The 18,133-nt window shown below is 45.5% G+C and overlaps 1 protein-coding gene across 17 annotated transcripts in view; it reads right to left on the reverse strand.

The window, feature by feature from the left end:
• EDA (ectodysplasin A) overlaps positions 1–18,133 on the reverse strand; it is a 1,521,038-nt gene that overhangs the window by 733,515 nt on the left and 769,390 nt on the right. For all 17 annotated transcript variants that reach the window (XR_013594046.1, XR_013594047.1, XR_013594045.1 and 14 more), the window contains exon 3: positions 7,106–7,135. Coding sequence is in view for 12 of the 17 variants with exons in the window: in XM_078640160.1 (XP_078496286.1) it covers positions 7,106–7,135 (30 nt within the window). In the remaining 5 variants the exon portion in view is untranslated. The remainder of the gene's footprint in view (positions 1–7,105; positions 7,136–18,133) is intronic.

The following is an 18,133-nucleotide window of genomic DNA, read 5'->3' on the forward strand; positions in this document are numbered from 1 at the left end:
GTTTAAAATTGCTTTGACATTATAAATTAATTATTTTCATTCTAGTCAAGATATGTATATATTATTTTGTTGTTATTTTTTGGGGGATTAATTTGTAAAGGGGGAAGGTGTGTTGGAATATGTGATAGACACGAGACAGCATGCTATGTCGTCTCGTGTCTGTCTCGTGGTGTGTAGCGAATGTCCAGTACAGGGTTCACGAGTGTGCATCTTTCGAAGATGCGTGGTGTAAAAGACGGGAGTTGGAAATGGCATTAAAGAGTTGACTGGAAACCTGTAAATACGTGAAGGATAAGTAAACCTGTTTGGATTACCTTACTGCTTCCTTGACTTTTTTCCTACAGTAAGTACACTTTTTGTAGTGGAGAAAAAAGAAAAAGGATGGAGGCATTTTATAAATCTGAGGGAGTTAAATCAGTATGTGATTTACAGATATTTCAAGATGGGAGGTCTTCATCTGTTAAGGGATATCTTGATGGACAACGACTGGGTGGTGAAAATAGATTTTAAGGATGCATTTGTTTCAATACCGATTGCAGAGGAACGTCAACACTACCTTCAGTTCAAAACAACTATTTTAGTTTGTTTTTCTCCCTTTTGGACTGTCTTCTGCCCCTTGGTGTTTTTCAAAGGTGATGAGACCAGTCCTGGGATATTTGGAAAAAGAGGGATTCGAATGTTGATTGATTTAGATGACATTCTAATCATGAATGGGAATGTACAAACGTGTTTGCAGCACAGTATGATGGTTCAGAGGTTGCTGACAGATTTAGGGTGTGTGTTAAACTTAGAGAGATCTGTTTTGAAGCCAGCTCAAAGAATGGAGTTTTTAGGTTTTGTGGTGGAAACGGTAAAGAAATAGTTGAAGTTACCAGAAAGGAAAATTATCTCAATAAGAAGAGAGGTGAAATTATTGTTAAAGAAACCAGAGGTAAGTCTTAGACAGTTAGCAAGGGTTAGTAATAGGTCTTTTGTCATCATCAAATATAGGCTATTTTTCTAGGACCGTTGCATTACGGGGCTTTGAAAAGAGTCAAAGTTTCAAATTTGAACAAAGGGTGAAACAAGGTGAGACAAGGTGAAATTGGATGCAGAAGCGAAGGAAGAGTTGATTCGGTAACTAGAGTATTTGCATGTATGGAATGGATTGCTGATTTCTGGGGGAAGTCCGGATTATGTGTTAGAGACAGATGCAAGCAATTTAGGTTGGGGAGTGAAATTAGAAACACTGGAAACATGTGGGCGATGGATTTTGGAAGAGAGAGAAGATCAAAAAAATTGTTTGGAATTGAAATCAGGGTTCTAGGCGTTTCAAGGATAGGATTAAAAAAGGTCTGTTTTATTAAGGATGGACAATATTTAGGCAGTGACTTACAAACAAAGTTGGGGGAAGCAGGTCAAAGAGGTTATGAGAGTTGGCAAAGGATTTTTAGACGTTTTGCATGGAACACAAGATAAGCATAACAGCTCAGTATCTGCCAGGGAAATAGAATCTAGTAGCAGATTGGAATTCCTTGTTTTTCATTTTAAGATTATAGCTATTGGAAATTGAATCCAAGGTATTTTAAGAGGGTTCAGGGAGCATCGGGCTCTTTGAAGGCAGACGTAGACTTATTTACGTCAAGGTTAACGAATCAATTGGAGACTTATGTGAGTTGGAGACCCGATCCGGGGACAATGAAAGTGGATGCTTTCAGCCTAAACTGGAAAGGGTTGAGAGAGTATGCTTTTCCCCAATTTTCAATGATTCTGAGGGTTCTGATGCAGGTGAGGAGACAAGCATGCAGACTAGCTTTAGTAACTCCTTTTTGGTTAACACAAGCATGTTATCCATCTGTGATGGAGTTAGCTATGGAGGATCCACATTTGATAGAAGAGGAAGAAGGTCTTTTGATAGATGTGGGCAGAAGGGAACATCCATTAGTGGAGTCAGGGGTGCTCAGCCTTTTAGTTTGGAGCATTTCAGGAAATCCGGTACACTCGCTGAGTTATCAGGAGAGGCTTCAAAGTTATTATTTGAGTCATGGGCACCAGGAACAAGGGAAAGGTATGTAAGCACGTGGAAAGTTTGGGTATGCTGGTGCATGGAAAGGGATTCGGATTCCGTTGAAGCTGATGAAGTTATGATTGCAAATTGTTTGGCAAGGCTTCAGAAGGTCTAAGTTATAGTACTGTTAATTGTTATAGATCAAATGTAGCTGCAGGTCATTGCTTTTTAAAGGAGTTTCTGTTGGGTAAAGTCAATTGGTTTGTAGAATTATGAAAGGAATTTGTTTAAGAAAACCGCCAGGTTCTAGGTATAATACTCTGTGGGATGTTAGTTTGATTTTGAAACTTGTTGAAGGATGGCAAAGTAACAGGTTTTTGAGTATGAAACATTTAACTGGGAAGTTGGCTACATTGTTGTGCATGATTTCTTTTAGAAGAGTTTCTGAAGTGAAAGCTTTGGATACTTCAGGAAGATTTTTTATCCTGGGGGAGTGTTTTTTTTAAAAATTAAACGAAGAACAAAATCCATGTCTGAAAATATTTTTATCCAAGATTCAATGATCATCCAAAACTGCGTGTGGAACGATGTATAAGGGAATATGAGTCAAGAGTGAGTGAGTTGGAGGAGGAGCTACACTACGAATCAAGATGGCCGCGTAAGCTCCCGGCTCCGCTGACCTCCGCCAGCAGCTCGATTATCCTGTCTTCAATCCTGACCTTACACCTGATTTCCTTGTTTATGAAGGTCTACTGCTTCTAAAGGTGCAATCCCGAGATTTCTACCTCATCGGCTGACGAAGATACGCCGTGTTTCCATTCTCGGCCTAACAACGTGTGGAAGCCGGGGCCTCGATTTCTAGACTATCCGGGTCAGAGTTGAACAACATCGGCCGTGAGACCTGGACTGAGCCCGGTCTCCCAAAGAGTGCCTGAATTGTTGCCTTTTTGTGACGATCCTTTGAACGATCTACACCGAGGACACACCAGCGTGCCACACCGGCTGCTGTGGTGGGGGTCCGGTGCCCGGAGACCTTTCTGCCCTCCCGGGGTCGACGGGCTGGGGCCCTCTCTGACGGCGAAGGTGTGTTCTGTAAGACGAGGAGCGCCCATTACTTGATATCAGATTTGCGTGGCCTGCGACTCCGGAGCAGCCGGCCTCCGGGGTTCAAGTCCGGCTCTGTCGCCTATTGAGAGGGGATGGAGCGGACGGAAGGCGCGCCATCGCTGCAGGCCGTTGTGGCCGCCATTGGGGCGCTCCATTCGCACACAGTCGCTGTGTTCCGGACACTGATGGTGAAAGTGGACGGTATCCTGGAACCTGACGACGACACCTCGATTGGTTTCCAGCTAGAGATGGTACCAGCGGTGCATTGCACATCAGAGGTTGAGGTCCCCGTGCATAACCCGGTTCATGAACCTTGACGGTCCCCTATTACCGACAAGCCAGCCCGTGCTTCTCGCTAGCGTCTCTTGCCTGATCCTGCTGCCGCCTAACGCATCTATAGACGGTCTTCCATGTGGCTACGAGTTCCTTGGTGATGGTTTAGGATACTCGCTGTTTTTGGACACCTTTCCTCGTTCGAGCCGTGAACTTTTATCCTGTATTCGATCCTCCCGTGCTGACAAGAACTTTTGTGGACGCTTTGCCTTTTCCTTTAAAATGGCGGCTCGAGTGGCAAAGACTCTTATGACGGACCGTACTGGCCAGGGCTGAACTTTATCGCTGGGTTCCGATAAAATAGCTTTTAGCGATGCCGGGGTTGTGCCTATATTGTGACGAGAATTGGGTGGTTGTTGTTTATCCTCCCCTGACTGGCTTGTATAGCTAAATATTGATTTTACCATGTCTCGGGGTGGTCGCTGTTGGCGGGGGGTACGGGAGACCGGGAGTGTGTTTGCTTTCTCCTCCTCCGCTTTCTCTTTTCCCTTCCTTTAGGGTAGTTCTTGGGCGGCAGGCACGCTGCTAGTGGGGTTAGGCCGTAGCCATTGCAGGGGTGCAGGGTGGGGGGTTAGGGGTGGGGTTTTTTATTTTGCCTTCTTTTGTTCTATGGCCCCTTTTGTCTTTTCTTTTTCCTTCTACGAGAGTTGGGCTGTTTATATTTCACAAATCCTTTTTTGTCCGGGTGTCTTCGCTGGCTTAATTATCCTGTAACATTGTGGACGAGGTCACGCGGGTGGGATTGCTTTGATTGCTTAATAGACTGCTTATTTCCTGTTTCCGTTATGTGTACCCGTGATGGGCCTTTTACTTCTTACAGTGATTATTGTTTGTATATTTCCCACGCCTGACCCTGTTCTGTATTTTACTGCGAAACACCTGATATCTGTATTGCCTGCTCTTGTCTTACTGTTAAAATAAAAAAAAATATTTAAAAAAAAAGAGTGAGCGAGTTCAGGAGTGCGGGAGTAGATCAGTTGTTGATTATGTATGTGAAAGTGCATAGGACAGTTTCAACAGCAAATATCGGGAGATGGGTCAAGGACACAATGCGTGAATGAAACTGGTGTGAATTTGGGGAAGTTCAACGTGCATTTAATTCATGGAGCCATGGCTTCGAAGGTTTACAGTTCTGGAGAAAGTTTGATCGAAATTCTGAAAGCAACTGATTAGTCTAATTACAAAGTGTTTGGAGATTTTTGTTTTAGGCCAGTGGAACATGTGTCGGAGCAAGTTCTAAAAGACTATAAACATGCATAATGCTAGCCTCCCGTTTTCCCATAAAGTTTCGATTCTCTTTAGGTTTAGTGCATAGAGAATCGTGATTTTATTAAAGACAAGGAGGCTAGCATTTTCCCGCCCACCCTACCCAGTTGGTGGGTGAGCAGGATTTATTTATATGTAATGTTGTAGGATTTTAATTGATATATATATATATATATATATATATATATAAATATATATATATATATATATATATATATATATATATATATATATATATATATATATATATATATATATACTAGCAGCCCGTCCCGACGTTGTCCGGGAGCAACAGGCTTCCCCGACCCCCGCCCACCCCGACATGTCGATTCTCTTTAGGTTTAGTGCATAGAGAATCGTGATTTTATTAAAGACAAGGAGGCTAGCATTTTCCCGCCCACCCTACCCAGTTGGTGGGTGAGCAGGATTTATTTATATGTAATGTTGTAGGATTTTAATATATATATATATATATATATATATATATATATATATATATATATATATATATATATATATATATATATACATATACTAGCAGCCCGTCCCGACGTTGTCCGGGAGCAACAGGCTTCCCCGTCCCCCGCCTGCCCGACCCCTGCCTGCCCCGACCTCCGCCTGCCCCGACCTCCGCCTGCCCCGACATGGGTCCCCTCTTCCCCGACATGGGTCCCCTTACCTCAGCCGCCGCTAGTCCCACCTGTCCGCTGCTCACACCACCGCTGGCCTGTCCGCTGCTCCTCACGTCAGCGCTCCTCCCACGCGCCATGTCCGCCGCTCCCTTACCTCAGCCGCCGCTCCTCCAGCCTGTCCGCTGCTCGCACCGCCGCTGGCCTGTCCGCTGCTCCTCACGTCACCGCTCCTCCCCCGCGCCATGTCCGCCGCTCCTCGTCGCGCTCCTGGAGGCCGCTCCTCCCCGCGCTCCTGACGTGAGCACGCACGTTGCGGCCGGCGCTACTTCGGAGGGACTACTTTTTTTTTTACTCTAAATTTTTGTAAATAACGTTTTTTTTTATTTATATAGCCTATAACCATCTACACACCCTAACGATTCCAACGGTGTATCGGGTGTGTGAATTGGCGCTGTGGTTCCCGAGTTTACCCGCCTCAAAGGCTGAAAGTTCTTCCTTTATTATAGTAGTATAGATAAAGTTTTACTAAAGGTTATGTCTTTGTGGATTAATTTTTTATTTTGTTACAGATGCTCAGAAGAGGAGTTGTCAAGGAGTCTGGTGAGAGGAAAGAAAAGGATGATATTGGAAGAAAGAAGAGAAGCAAAAGAGGATGAGCCTAGACTGTTGAAGGCTTATGTTATGTGGAATGTTCTTATGTTTTGTGACTTCATACTGTTATACTAGAAGATTTTAAAGTGCTGCTCAGAATTTGGTAAATATGAGGTTATGCATAATGCTAGCCTCCTTGTCTTTAATAAAATCACGATTCTCTATGCACTAAACCTACGAGAATCAAAGTTTGTTATCATTTTACACAACAAGTGGTATTTTTCAGGTATAACTGTAATTTTATAAAATTTGACCTGGTGACAAGTGGCCCGCTTATTAAAATCCAGAAAATGACTTATAAAAACTGTGTGTCCCACTCAGAAGACTCCCCACCCCAGCTGTACATCATAGGATTGCAGCATTGAGAAAAGAAACGTGTAAATCTTTGAACGGCAAACATCATATATGCATTGCTGTGTGTATCCTAGCACTGCAAAGTGCTTCTATAAACAGAGCAGTATAACGTACGCTGGGTCACCAACACAGCCAGCACAAGTACAGGAACTGGCACCACTGGGGGTGACATCAGTGACATGTTTATAGTTACCAAAAATAAGTTTAACATTTACAAAACAGGTCAATATCACATATACTTAAATCTGACTAAATGGATAATAACCCTAAGCTCAATAGTCATCTCTATGCTTTGTCAAAACATGGTACATTTTGCACTAAAAATTACCCAGAGCGCGAGTGGGGAATTGCATTTAGTTCCATGATCAAGAGCACATAATGTAAGGGTGCAACCTAAGAGTGTTTCTGGTAACAGGCAGTGTATACAACTGTCATTGCCAGGAATGTACTGCACAATGAAAACCCAGCATTAGCTCAATGAGAGAAATAGGTATCCCAAAACAGCAAGTAGAGCAAGCAAAGGCACACGGTAATAAGAGTGGAACTGCGAAGGACATAGAACCATAAAATAAAAGAGTAATCATTGCAAGGTTCAGAGTGTTAGGAACGTGTATATATAACGATACCATGAAGAACTAACAAACCAAATATTCGCTATTATTGTATGTATAGCCAATTAAATAAAGTCATGAGAACTGAGAAATTAAAGTTGGGTAACAAGTTAGTTTAAAAACTGTTTTGTTTTTTAACGCTAATAAAAAGCTTTTAAGCGTACCTTTTTTTTTGCTCTTTGATGAACTTCCCCCTAAAAAAAGCAAAACAAATGTAATCAATTTAAAGTGCTTAAGATAAGATATTTTACAAATGCAATGTGAACACATGCCACAGCTTTTACCCGCACAATGCCCGTCAATGGTTACCGTAACTTCTGCCCGCACAGCAGCGCCAACACCAGCAATAATGATACGAATGTATTCCATGATCCATGCTCATTCGATAATATAATTGTTAGGAATAATAACAATGTCCATGTACGTTCAGACCAGAGTAAGCATAACCTTGTTAATACCTGTATGAACAATATCAATGTACAAAATAACACCTGTATTTGTAATTTTGATGATGTCGCTAAAAACGATACCAGTGGCTGCCATAATATTTTTAGGAGTTCCGATGAACTCACATCATTGCTGTCAGATTCACCCATGGTGACCTCTCCATCATTCTCGAGGTTCATCTGTGTCCTTATCAGATGCCTGCGTTTGTTGATTTACAACTGAGATGCTTTTTTGGAATGTAGAAAATTGTTTGATTATACCTCATGAACTGTATAAATTGACAGCCAAATCTTGGTACATCAAGAGATTTTGAGCAGACACATTCTGTCCCGGCGCTCCTGGCCGCAGTGTTAAATTAAACCGACTCGTTCCTGTTTTGCTAAACAACTCTTGTCTTTTCATTTATTTAAGGTAAATTCATATCTGAGCAACATCTGCAACATTTTCTTTCTGTGGTTTACCCTTTACCAAAAATGTACGTCCTGTAGTAAATTGAAAACTCTTTCCACTTCGCAATATCAGCTTTTGGGTTAGTCCTCGCTGTTACAAGGATTTAACAACCACATCTGTTCATATGTAGTTTTACAGCCTGCAACCAATGTACAGCAATTCGACATCTAGCAAGTAATTAAAATACAGACAAAAATGTACTTTTCATTTTCCTCTTCGTTTTTTGTGACAATTCTATCAGTCAATGATCTACCTGTAGTCAGTCCAACGAGTCTGCCACTGACATCTTGCATCATGCCCCTTCCCAGAGTGTTTTAGTGATCAGGCACGACCACACGATATGAATGAAATCTGCATCATCCCCATCACGTCTGGGACATGCAGCCCCTGTAACACTGCTAAGGAAGGAGCTAGCACACTGATACACACTGATAGTTATGATTTATCCTGATATGGTGAGCTCCAGCAAAGGAAAGAAAGATGACCTTGATAATGGCCTACACTGCCACAGTATTCACGTCACTTGCCTTCCAAAAGAAATGGAATTTGATGACATGACTGACTTTTTGGACCCTCCAATAGAGAACATATTGAAAGATCAGGTGCTTCTTTCTCCATCATAAATGACATCCCACAGTAGTACATACACAGCTTCCACTCTGCCAACAAGATTTTCCTTCCCTCTGTTGACTATTTAGACAGCTACAAAGTGTTCCGATCTGCGAGAGTTCCAGCTTTTTTTACCCAGGTTTTTGTCAGGCCGTGCAGAAAGAATGTTGTGGTGTCGTGTAGTTCATACAAATCTTTATAAGATCTACGCGTTTAGACAACAAACTACTGGATTGGTGTCCAGACTGATTCCAGGCTCCCCCAAAGCACATATTAATTTATAGACCAGCTAACCCACAGTGCCACTATAACCCCCCCCAACCTTACCAAGGAATAAGTAGTTTCTGGCAACTATCGAACATGACAACCCTGATCCCTCAGGGATCGTAGAAACAGTACAGTACTTTTCGCTCAGTCACTTGTGCTCTCTTTGCCTCAGACAAATAGACAGAATAAACAGTGGGGACGTTTTCAATAAGTATTTATTGAACAAGCATCATCCTAGTATACAATGCGTGTGCTGCAACAACCATTAGACAGAAACAGATATACAAGATTCTAAGCACCAACAGATTAAATAAAAGGTAGGATTCTACCATGTTGCTAAAACAGTGAATATAGGCAGGCATATAGGTACATGGCAGTAATCATGAGTACTCCTACGATGCAAAAGCCTAAGAACTATAGTTACTTACCTGTAAACTGTGGTTCTCCAGTATTGGTGTCTTTCATAGATTCACATGCTTGAATATCCCCCGTCGTCGAAGTGGGAGTCCCACGGTACATAAAATAGCAGTCATATATGCATGTATACATGAAAAATATAACTAATAAAAATATACATACATATAGTGCAGTAAATTGTAAATTCTAAAAGTACCATAGAACATAATAGGCCCATTGAAAAGCCTAAGGGAGAACTCACTTTAGTAGCATATCAGAGTCATTATGTGTTGGATCACATTCCAGCCAATCAGGCTGTAGCCTCCTCTAGAACCTTCTCCTCAGAAGCCCAAGTCCTCAGATTTTCGTAGCACAGAGTAAGTAAAAGTGCCTGAGGAGAAGAGAGCCTCTGAGGGGAGGATGGGAGGGTCGCATGTGAATCTATGAAAGACACCAATACTGGAGAACCACAGTTTACAGGTAAGTAACTATAGTTCTTCTCCAGTATTAGGGGTGTCTTTCATAGATTCACATGCTTGAATAGAGTAGAAAGCAGTAAAAACATCACAGGAGTCATAAAGGTAATACATCAAGCAAAGAAGGTAAATATATATATATATATATGGTAATATGCACTAAATACCAAAACATAATTATGAAAAAACCTTTATGACTGGAGGCGGGTAGCAACAGAGGCTCACCTTTACTGGAAAAGATTCCGCAGCACCGCTTGACCCACTGCCGCATCCGCGGCGTCTGTTGATTGCAGGCAGTAGTGCTTAGTAAAAGTATGGCTGCTCGACCAAGTAGCAGCTCTGCAGATCTGGCGTAAGGGTACCCCCGCAAAAAGGGCAGCCGAAGTAGACACTGCTCTAGTTGAATGAGCTCGAACAGGAGCAGGAAGGGGCTTTCCAGCCCGTTGGTGGCAGAAGGATATGGTAGAGGAGATCCACCTGGTTATAGTCTGCTTGGTAACAGGTTGTCCTTTGCAAGTTGGACCATATGCCACAAACAATTGATCCGATTTTCTGATAGCTGCAGTTCGTTGAATGTAGAATTTGAGACAACGTTTCAAATCTAATGAATGCAATGACCGCTCAGCTGGAGTTTGCGGAGCAGGAAAGAAAGTTTTCAGAATTACAGGTTCGTTGAGATGAAAGTCACTGGGAACCTTCGGGATGAACTTAGGATTAGTTCGTAATGTCACAGCCTCTTTGGAGAATTTTAGGAAAGGAGGCTGTATGGTAAACGCCTGGATGTCACTGACACGTCTTGAGGACGTTAAGGCGAGTAAAAGAGCAACTTTCCACGTGAGAAATTTAAGAGTTGCCGAGTGAATAGGTTCAAATGGTGGTAGAAGTAGTTGACAAGACCAAATTCAAACGCCAGGCAGGCGGAGGGCGACGGATAGGTGGAAACATCCTAAAAAGGCCCTTGTAAAATTGTTTAATGATCCTTGAAGAACATAAAGATGTGGAACCATCATGGCGGAAACGGGAAATCGCCGCCAGAAACACTTTAAGAGTTGAGTGGGACAGACCTGATTTTGCCAGGGATAAAAAGAAAGGTAAAATTTGTTCAGGTTTTGCCGTCATTGGGTCCAAATCCTTGGTGCGGCACCAGACACAGAAACGTTTCCACTTGAGTTGGTACGTTTTTATGGTGGAGGGTGCGCGAGCCCGCGCTAACACCTCCCTGCAGTCCTTGTCAATAGTTAAACGTGCAAATTCATTGTACTCAGGTTCCAGGCATGGAGTTGAAGGTATGCTGGATCCGGATGACAAATTAGTCCCTGCTGCATCGTGAGGAGGTGCGGCAGAGGATGGAGTGGCAACGGATCGGACTGCGAGAAGAGGAGCAGGTCCGTGAACCATGGACGTCTCGGCCACTTGGGTGCGATCAGGATGATGCGACAAGGTTGGAACCTCATCCTGTGTAACAATCGAGGGATCAGAGGAAGTGGAGGGAAAGCATAGATGAAATCGTTCGACCAATCGATCGAAAATGCATTCCCGCTCGACTCTCTGTGGGGATGCCGACTTGCAAAGCGTGGGCATTTCTTGTTGACAGCAGTCGCGAAAAGATCCATCCGTGGCTGGCCCCACCGCCGGAAGATGTACTCGACCGTGGGCTGATTGAGTTCCCACTCGTGATTGTCTGATGACGCTCGGCTGAGTGAATCCGCCAGAACATTGGCCACACCTGGCACGTGAATGGCTGTGAGATGAATTTGACGTTGAATCGCCCAATCCCATATTTCTTGTGCTAGTTGAGAAAGTGGAAGAGACCTCGTGCCGCCCTGCTTGTTGAGGTAGTGCATGCTGGTGGTGTTGTCCGTCCTCACCAGCAAAGTGTGTCCCCGCACTAACCTCTGGAAAGATTTGAGGGCTAAGAAAATCGCCAAGAGTTCCAGACGATTGATGTGCCAAGTTCGTTGTATTGCCGTCCACTTCCCTTTCACAGACATGCCGTCGAGATGCGCTCCCCAGCCTTCGAGAGACGCGTCTGTCGTAAGCGTCAGAGTTGGGGGTTCGTCCTGGAATGAACGGCCCGCAGATATGTGTGGAGGGTGAGCCCACCACTCCAGCGCTTTCTGTATGCGAGGTGTTAAAAGGACCTTGTCCTCGAAGGACCCCGACACCTGTTTCCACTGCCTGTCCAGTTCCTCCTGGAGAGTCCTCATGTGCAATCTGCAATTTGGAATGAGGTGGATGCACGAGGATGCCATGCCAAGGAATGATTTGAACATTCGGACAGAAACGGACAGTTTTGATTGGAGGGAGCGCACCATCATTAACATGCGGTCCTGTCTTTCCTGGGAAACGAACACTTTTCCCTGCCGAGAATCTAGCAAGGCTCCGAGAAAATTTCTCCGTTGCGATGGTTGAAAGTGTGACTTCTGGCAATTGATTGAAAGCCCCAAGGCGTGGAAAAGGGAGACGCAAACTTGAGTGTGCTGCTCCGTCTGGTGAAAAGTGCTTGCCTTGATGAGGCAGTCGTCCAGGTATGGGTAAAATTGGATACCTTGGAGACGTAGGAAGGCAGCTACGGGGGCCATGATCTTGGTAAACACCCTTGGTGCTGAGCGGAGGCCGAATGGCAGGACTTTGAATTGGAAGTGTAGCTGCCCGACCGTGAAGCGGAGATACTTCCTGTGTCTGGGGTGGATTGGCACATGGAAGTAAGCGTCCTGAAGGTCGATTGTGGAATAGAACTCGTTTGGATTGAGAAAATTCAGAATTTGGATCAGAGTTAACATCTGAAAAGTTTTTGAAATCAGAAATTTGTTTAGAGCTCGTAGATCCAATATTGGACGCCATTCCCCCGACTTCTTCTTTACTAAGAAAAAGCAGGAATAGAACCCCTTGCCGCGTTGATCTTGCGGCACTAGTTCGATGGCTCCTTTTTTGATCATTAAATTCACCTGGGCCAGAAGGTCCTTGAAATGAGGGGGTGGTGGCCCCGAAGGTGGATGATTGGGTGGAAATTTTGTGAATTCCAGGGTGTGTCCTTTGGATATAACGTCCAGGACCCATTGGTCGGAGGTGATTGTGGACCATTTGTAAAAGTATTTCGAGATGCGACCTCCAAGATGTACGGTCGGCAAAAGGAAGGGTCTGAGGCAGTCACTGCTTTTTGGTGTTTGGTCCACCTCTATAAGTGGATTTCCTTTGGTAAGGCCTGGAGGTGGATTGTCGAGTTTGAGATTGATAGGCACCCCGCTGTCTGTTATCGTTGTAGGTGTTGAATGAACGATATTGACTTGAGCCACGAAAAGTAGAGGAGCCTCCGCCTCTACCCCGTGCACCCCGAAAAGGCCGTTTCTTGTATTGTAGGCTCGCCAAGGATTTCGCAGTGTCAGTGTCCTTTTTTATCGCCTCAAGGGCATCATCCACATGTTTGCCAAACAATAATTGTCCGTCATAAGGTAAATCTAGGACTCTTGCCTGTACTTCAGGACGGAAAGTGGTAGAGCGCAGCCAGCCTTGACGCCTCAAGACTGCAGCCCCCGCCAATTGTCGAAATCCCGTGGAGGAAATATCGAGTGCACAATCAATGATTTCGGAAGAAATCAACTCTCCCTCGTGAATAATCGCCTGTGCTTCTGTCCGGATTGCCTCAGGCAGCTGAGGAATCAATGCAGCAATCTCGGACCACATCTGGCGGTCATAACGGCCCAGTATAGCCAAAGTGTTTGCCGCCCTCACTGTAGTAGCCGCCATGGTCGTGAATTTCTTTCCTATGGAATCCAATTTGCGGCCTTCCTGATCAGGAGGAGACGTGAGTGGCGTTGCAGGATTGCGCGATCTTTTTTGCGCAGCCTGAGTAATTACCGAATCTGCCTTCGGTTGAGACACCAAGCAGGCCGGAGAAGACGCCGGTGCTTTGTATTTCCTGTCCAATCTGGGTAAGACCGCAGGAACAGAATTGGGACGTTCCATCAATTTAAGGCCTTCCTTCCAAATATATTCCACGATTGGTATAGTGTGGGATTGCCTTTGTGAGATGTCTTTAAAGTCATATAGAAAGCAATCACTTTCATGCTGTTGTTGTTCGACTTTGAGATGAAACCGTTTTGTAGCCCGGATCATCAAATTGTGGAAATGTGCCATGTCCACTGGGGGCGAATGTAGAGGCGAGGTGGGCGGAGTGGAAGGTGTTTGAGCCCTATAATCGTCCCACTCAGCCATGTCGGCGTCATTGTCGTCGTCATCTGTGTTGTGAGGATCCGGATCCTCGTCTCCAGTGTCAGGGCGAGCACCATCCGGTGAAGCCGGTGAAACTGGTGTAGGTGCCTGAGGAAGTTGCGGTTGAGGCTGCGGAGGAGGCAGTGGTGCTGGAGAAGCAGGAGTAGAAGAAGGAAACCTGCGGTTATAATCATCCAGCATGTGCTGAAGGTTCATCACCAAGGACAGAGGTATCTGGGTAACAGGCTCTGAAGGCACCGGTTCGGACGTATCAACAGGAAACAAGTCAGTCCCATCTTCGACATTGTCCACCACATCAACCTCGTCACTATATTCCTGGCACTTAATGTTCAAATCCGAAGGACTTGTTGCCTGTTTAAATAATCCTTCCACTTCCGAATCGTTTCCGGATTCTTCCTCACCAGACTGGAATAATTTGTCTGGAAGACGAGCACCACTCCTCACAGGACTCAGTTGGATGAGTGGTATGGTCCGCAAAGAAGAAGCAGTAACCACTGTGTAGATGGAAGCCGTTTTTGGTAGAGGTTGGTGCGACGCCAACGAGCCCATTGGCGTAAATGCGGCACCGTCAGCAACACCCTGAGGCGACTTGGACGGGATTTTCTTCGTCGACGAGGATTCCCTGTCCGTCGACGGGCCCGTCGACGGGAGCGGGGCTTTGTTCGTCGACGAGAGTGGAGCTTTGGCCGTCGACGACGAAGGCGTCGACGGAATGAGAGTCGTCGACGAGGCCGTCGACGAAGTAATGCTGGTCGACAGAGACGTCGTCGACGGGGGCACCGTCGACGGGCCCGTCGACGGGGTGCTGGGTGGAGGCTTGGTCTTCGTCGACGATGGATGCGCCGACGATGGATGCGTCGACGGCTTCGTCGTCGACGGGCCGCTGAGTGGAGGCTTGGTCTTCGTCGACGGTGTATGCGTCGACGGCTTCGTCGTCGACGGTCTATCCTTGACGGTCGTCGACGAGATCTTCACCACTGAAGAGATGGGTCTCACCTTCGAGGTCGCCGTCGACGAGGTGGTCGTCGTCGACGTAGCGCCGGTGGACATGGAACATGTCGTCGTCGACGTGGAGGTGGTAGAAATGGATTTCGTCGACGCTGAAGACGTCGACGGGCGCGTCGACGAGCCCGTCGACGAGCCAAAACCAGATTTCTTACTGGTAGGTAAGGCTTTGGGCGCAGACGTCAGAGAACCAGGTCCCGTAGACGTGCCCTGAAGCGAATCCTGTGGGGAGACAATCCTAGAGGACTCCAACAGTCTACTCTTCTTGAGAAAAGGAGAAGGAACCTCGGTCTCAGACCCACGCTTCTGAGAGGACTTTGAAGCAAAAGATGACAGGCTCTCCACATCAGAAACCACAGACTCCGAAGTCTTCAACTTCTGTAGCCACAGAAGGAGACGGGCCTCTCTATCTCTCAGAGTCTTAGGAGGGAAAGTGCGACAGTACTTACAGTTTTTCACCTCATGGTCTGGGTAGAGACAGTAAATGCATTTACTGTGTGGATCCTCGTGGAAAAGGCGCAGTTTACCACATGAAGGGCAGGCTTTAAACAGAGATTTCTTGTTTGAAGACATTTTCTTGAAGAAAAAACAGGTAAAGTAGAAGAAAACTGAGCAGAGCTCAGGGAGACTCCCTTCACACGACGTGCGGTAGAAAATCTGAGGACTTGGGCTTCTGAGGAGAAGGTTCTAGAGGAGGCTACAGCCTGATTGGCTGGAATGTGATCCAACACATAATGACTCTGATATGCTACTAAAGTGAGTTCTCCCTTAGGCTTTTCAATGGGCCTATTATGTTCTATGGTACTTTTAGAATTTACAATTTACTGCACTATATGTATGTATATTTTTATTAGTTATATTTTTCATGTATACATGCATATAGGACTGCTATTTTATGTACCGTGGGACTCCCACTTCGACGACGGGGGATATTCAAGCATGTGAATCTATGAAAGACACCCCTAATACTGGAGAACTAGATGTACCTAAGTGTATCTAGCATGTATGTAGGCGTATAGCCAAGAATCCCTCTAGGAAAAAGCCAACCCCATCACGTAGGACCCCGTTTTGGTCTTGATTTGGACACCCAGCAAGGGATGTCAGACCACTGCTCGCTGGAGTGTCTGCGTACAGGGACTTCAGCGTCTCGCGTCAGCATGTAAGTTTTTCTCCTCTGGTTTGTCCAGCGAAGCTGTAGTATTTATATACCCGAAAGGTACCCTCAGGGGTTATCCCTAGATGTGGCATGGTACGGTGGGCCTGTCGGCCAAGGATAACAATAGTGGTGACTTTTGTACAGAGTTATTATGTGGTGGTCCTGCTGTGATACTAAGAATCCTCATGCATAACAATGAGGCTAGTTTTCTAAGAAAAACCACCACACAATGTTTATTCAGCACCTAACTAGGTATAATGACAGCACCAGAGCAGTTATGTAGAGCAAGGTAGGACAAATGTAGGTAAAATGTAGTGCAATTACCTAGGCCTATATTGGGGTACATTGGGGCTCATAACAGTGCGGAATGAATGAATGAAGGAAGATTTATAAAGCGCTAACTAAGCCCAACGGCATCAAGGCGCTATAGTACAGACGGGCCAACAGGCACAAACAGCATAAATACTAGGATTGACTTCACAGAGAACATCCAGGTCTTCAGGGACTTACGAAAAAAGGCGTGAGTTTGCTGGCCCGAGAGGGAGACCGGAAGAGCATTCCACGCCCTGGCCGCCAGAAGGGAAAAGGCTCTTCCCCCCATTTAGTCCTTTTAAATCTAGGGACCACCAACAGGTTTTTATTGGCTGACCTAAGATTCCTAGCGGGGACGTACCTGTAGAAGATCTTCTTTATACCCGTCGGGCCCTGTCCATAAAAAGCATTATGGGTAAGGTAAAGGGTCTGAAAACAAAACTCTACGGTCCACTGGAAGCCAATGCCGCGGCATTTTGTACCAGCTGTAGGCGACATAACTGGCCCTTATCTATACCCAGATAAAGGGCATTACAATAATCCAGTCTGGCTAAAATTAGGGCCACCACAACCTTTTTCCGGGCTTCAACGGACAGAAACTGGGAGATCTTTCTGATCACCTGAATAAGGCCAAAACAGGTGGCAACTGTTCTAGAACCCTGGCGAAGTATGGAAAGGCCAGTGTCAAGCATCACACCTAGATTTTTCCCCTGAGAGACAGAAGTGGGGCTGAGACCCAGGGAGATGGGCCACCAGTTACTGGACCAGATGTCCGACCTGTCCCCAAAGATCAGAATCTCCGTCTTCTCACCGTTAAGTTTCAAATAATTTGAAACCATCCAAGTGGAAACAACGGTCATGCACTGGGATTTTGGGTGATAGATACCATGATCTGTGTGTCGTCCGCATAGGACAACACCTCAGGTCCAAAGGATTGCACCACCCTGGCCAGCGGGGCCACATAGATATTAAAAAGGGTAGGACTCAAAGACGAGCCCTGAGGCACTCCGCAGACCAGGGGGCAGGACCCTGAGAAAAAATCACCCAATCTAACGGTTTGCGACCATTTGGTAAGAAAGGAAGCAAGAAGGTCCAGGGCCCGTCCACTCACGCATATCTCACTGAGACGCTCCACCAGCCTCAAAGGGGAGAGGGTGTCGAATGCAGCCGTAACATCAAGTAGGATGAGGAGAGTGGTAAAACCTGCATCCACCTGTACTCTTATATTGTCCAGCACCATGGTAAGAGCAGTCTCCGTGCTATGCGCCTGCCTGAAACCGTGTTGGGAACCATCAAGGATATTGTGGTCCCTCAAGTATACACTCAAATGTGAGTTCATGTGGGATTCGAGAATTTTTGCAGGGAGAGGCAGCAAAGAAATAGGGCGAAAGTTTTTAAGATTTTGTTGACCTAAGGAGGGTTTCTTAAGGATGGGCCTGACCACAGCAGCCTTCCAGGCTGCCGGATAATGGCCCGAAGAGATGGCTAACTTAAGGACCATCATGAGATGCGGGATCAAGGCTTCTTTAGCAGTTTTTATCACTTTTGGGGGACAAGGGTCCAAGGGAGAGCCAGACTTAATGCCTTCAAGCAGAAGGTTGACGAGGTAGGTGATAACTCGGGAAAGTCGCAAAGACCTGCCGAGATGAGGCTGTTGGAGGAGCTGTTCAACCCAACCAAAACCAAATTGTCATTAAGAAGCTTCAATTGATCATAAATATCGGAAATTTCGGAAATTTTAGAGCAGAAAAAAGAGGATAAGCGATCACATAGCTCCTGGGACGGTTCTACTTTCTCCGGAACTGATTTTAAAAAGCTCCTTGGGGGAGGTGATAGCCCCT

Source organism: Lissotriton helveticus, chromosome 4_2 (genome assembly GCF_964261635.1).
Source record: "Lissotriton helveticus chromosome 4_2, aLisHel1.1, whole genome shotgun sequence".
Classification (NCBI taxonomy): domain Eukaryota; kingdom Metazoa; phylum Chordata; class Amphibia; order Caudata; family Salamandridae; genus Lissotriton; species Lissotriton helveticus.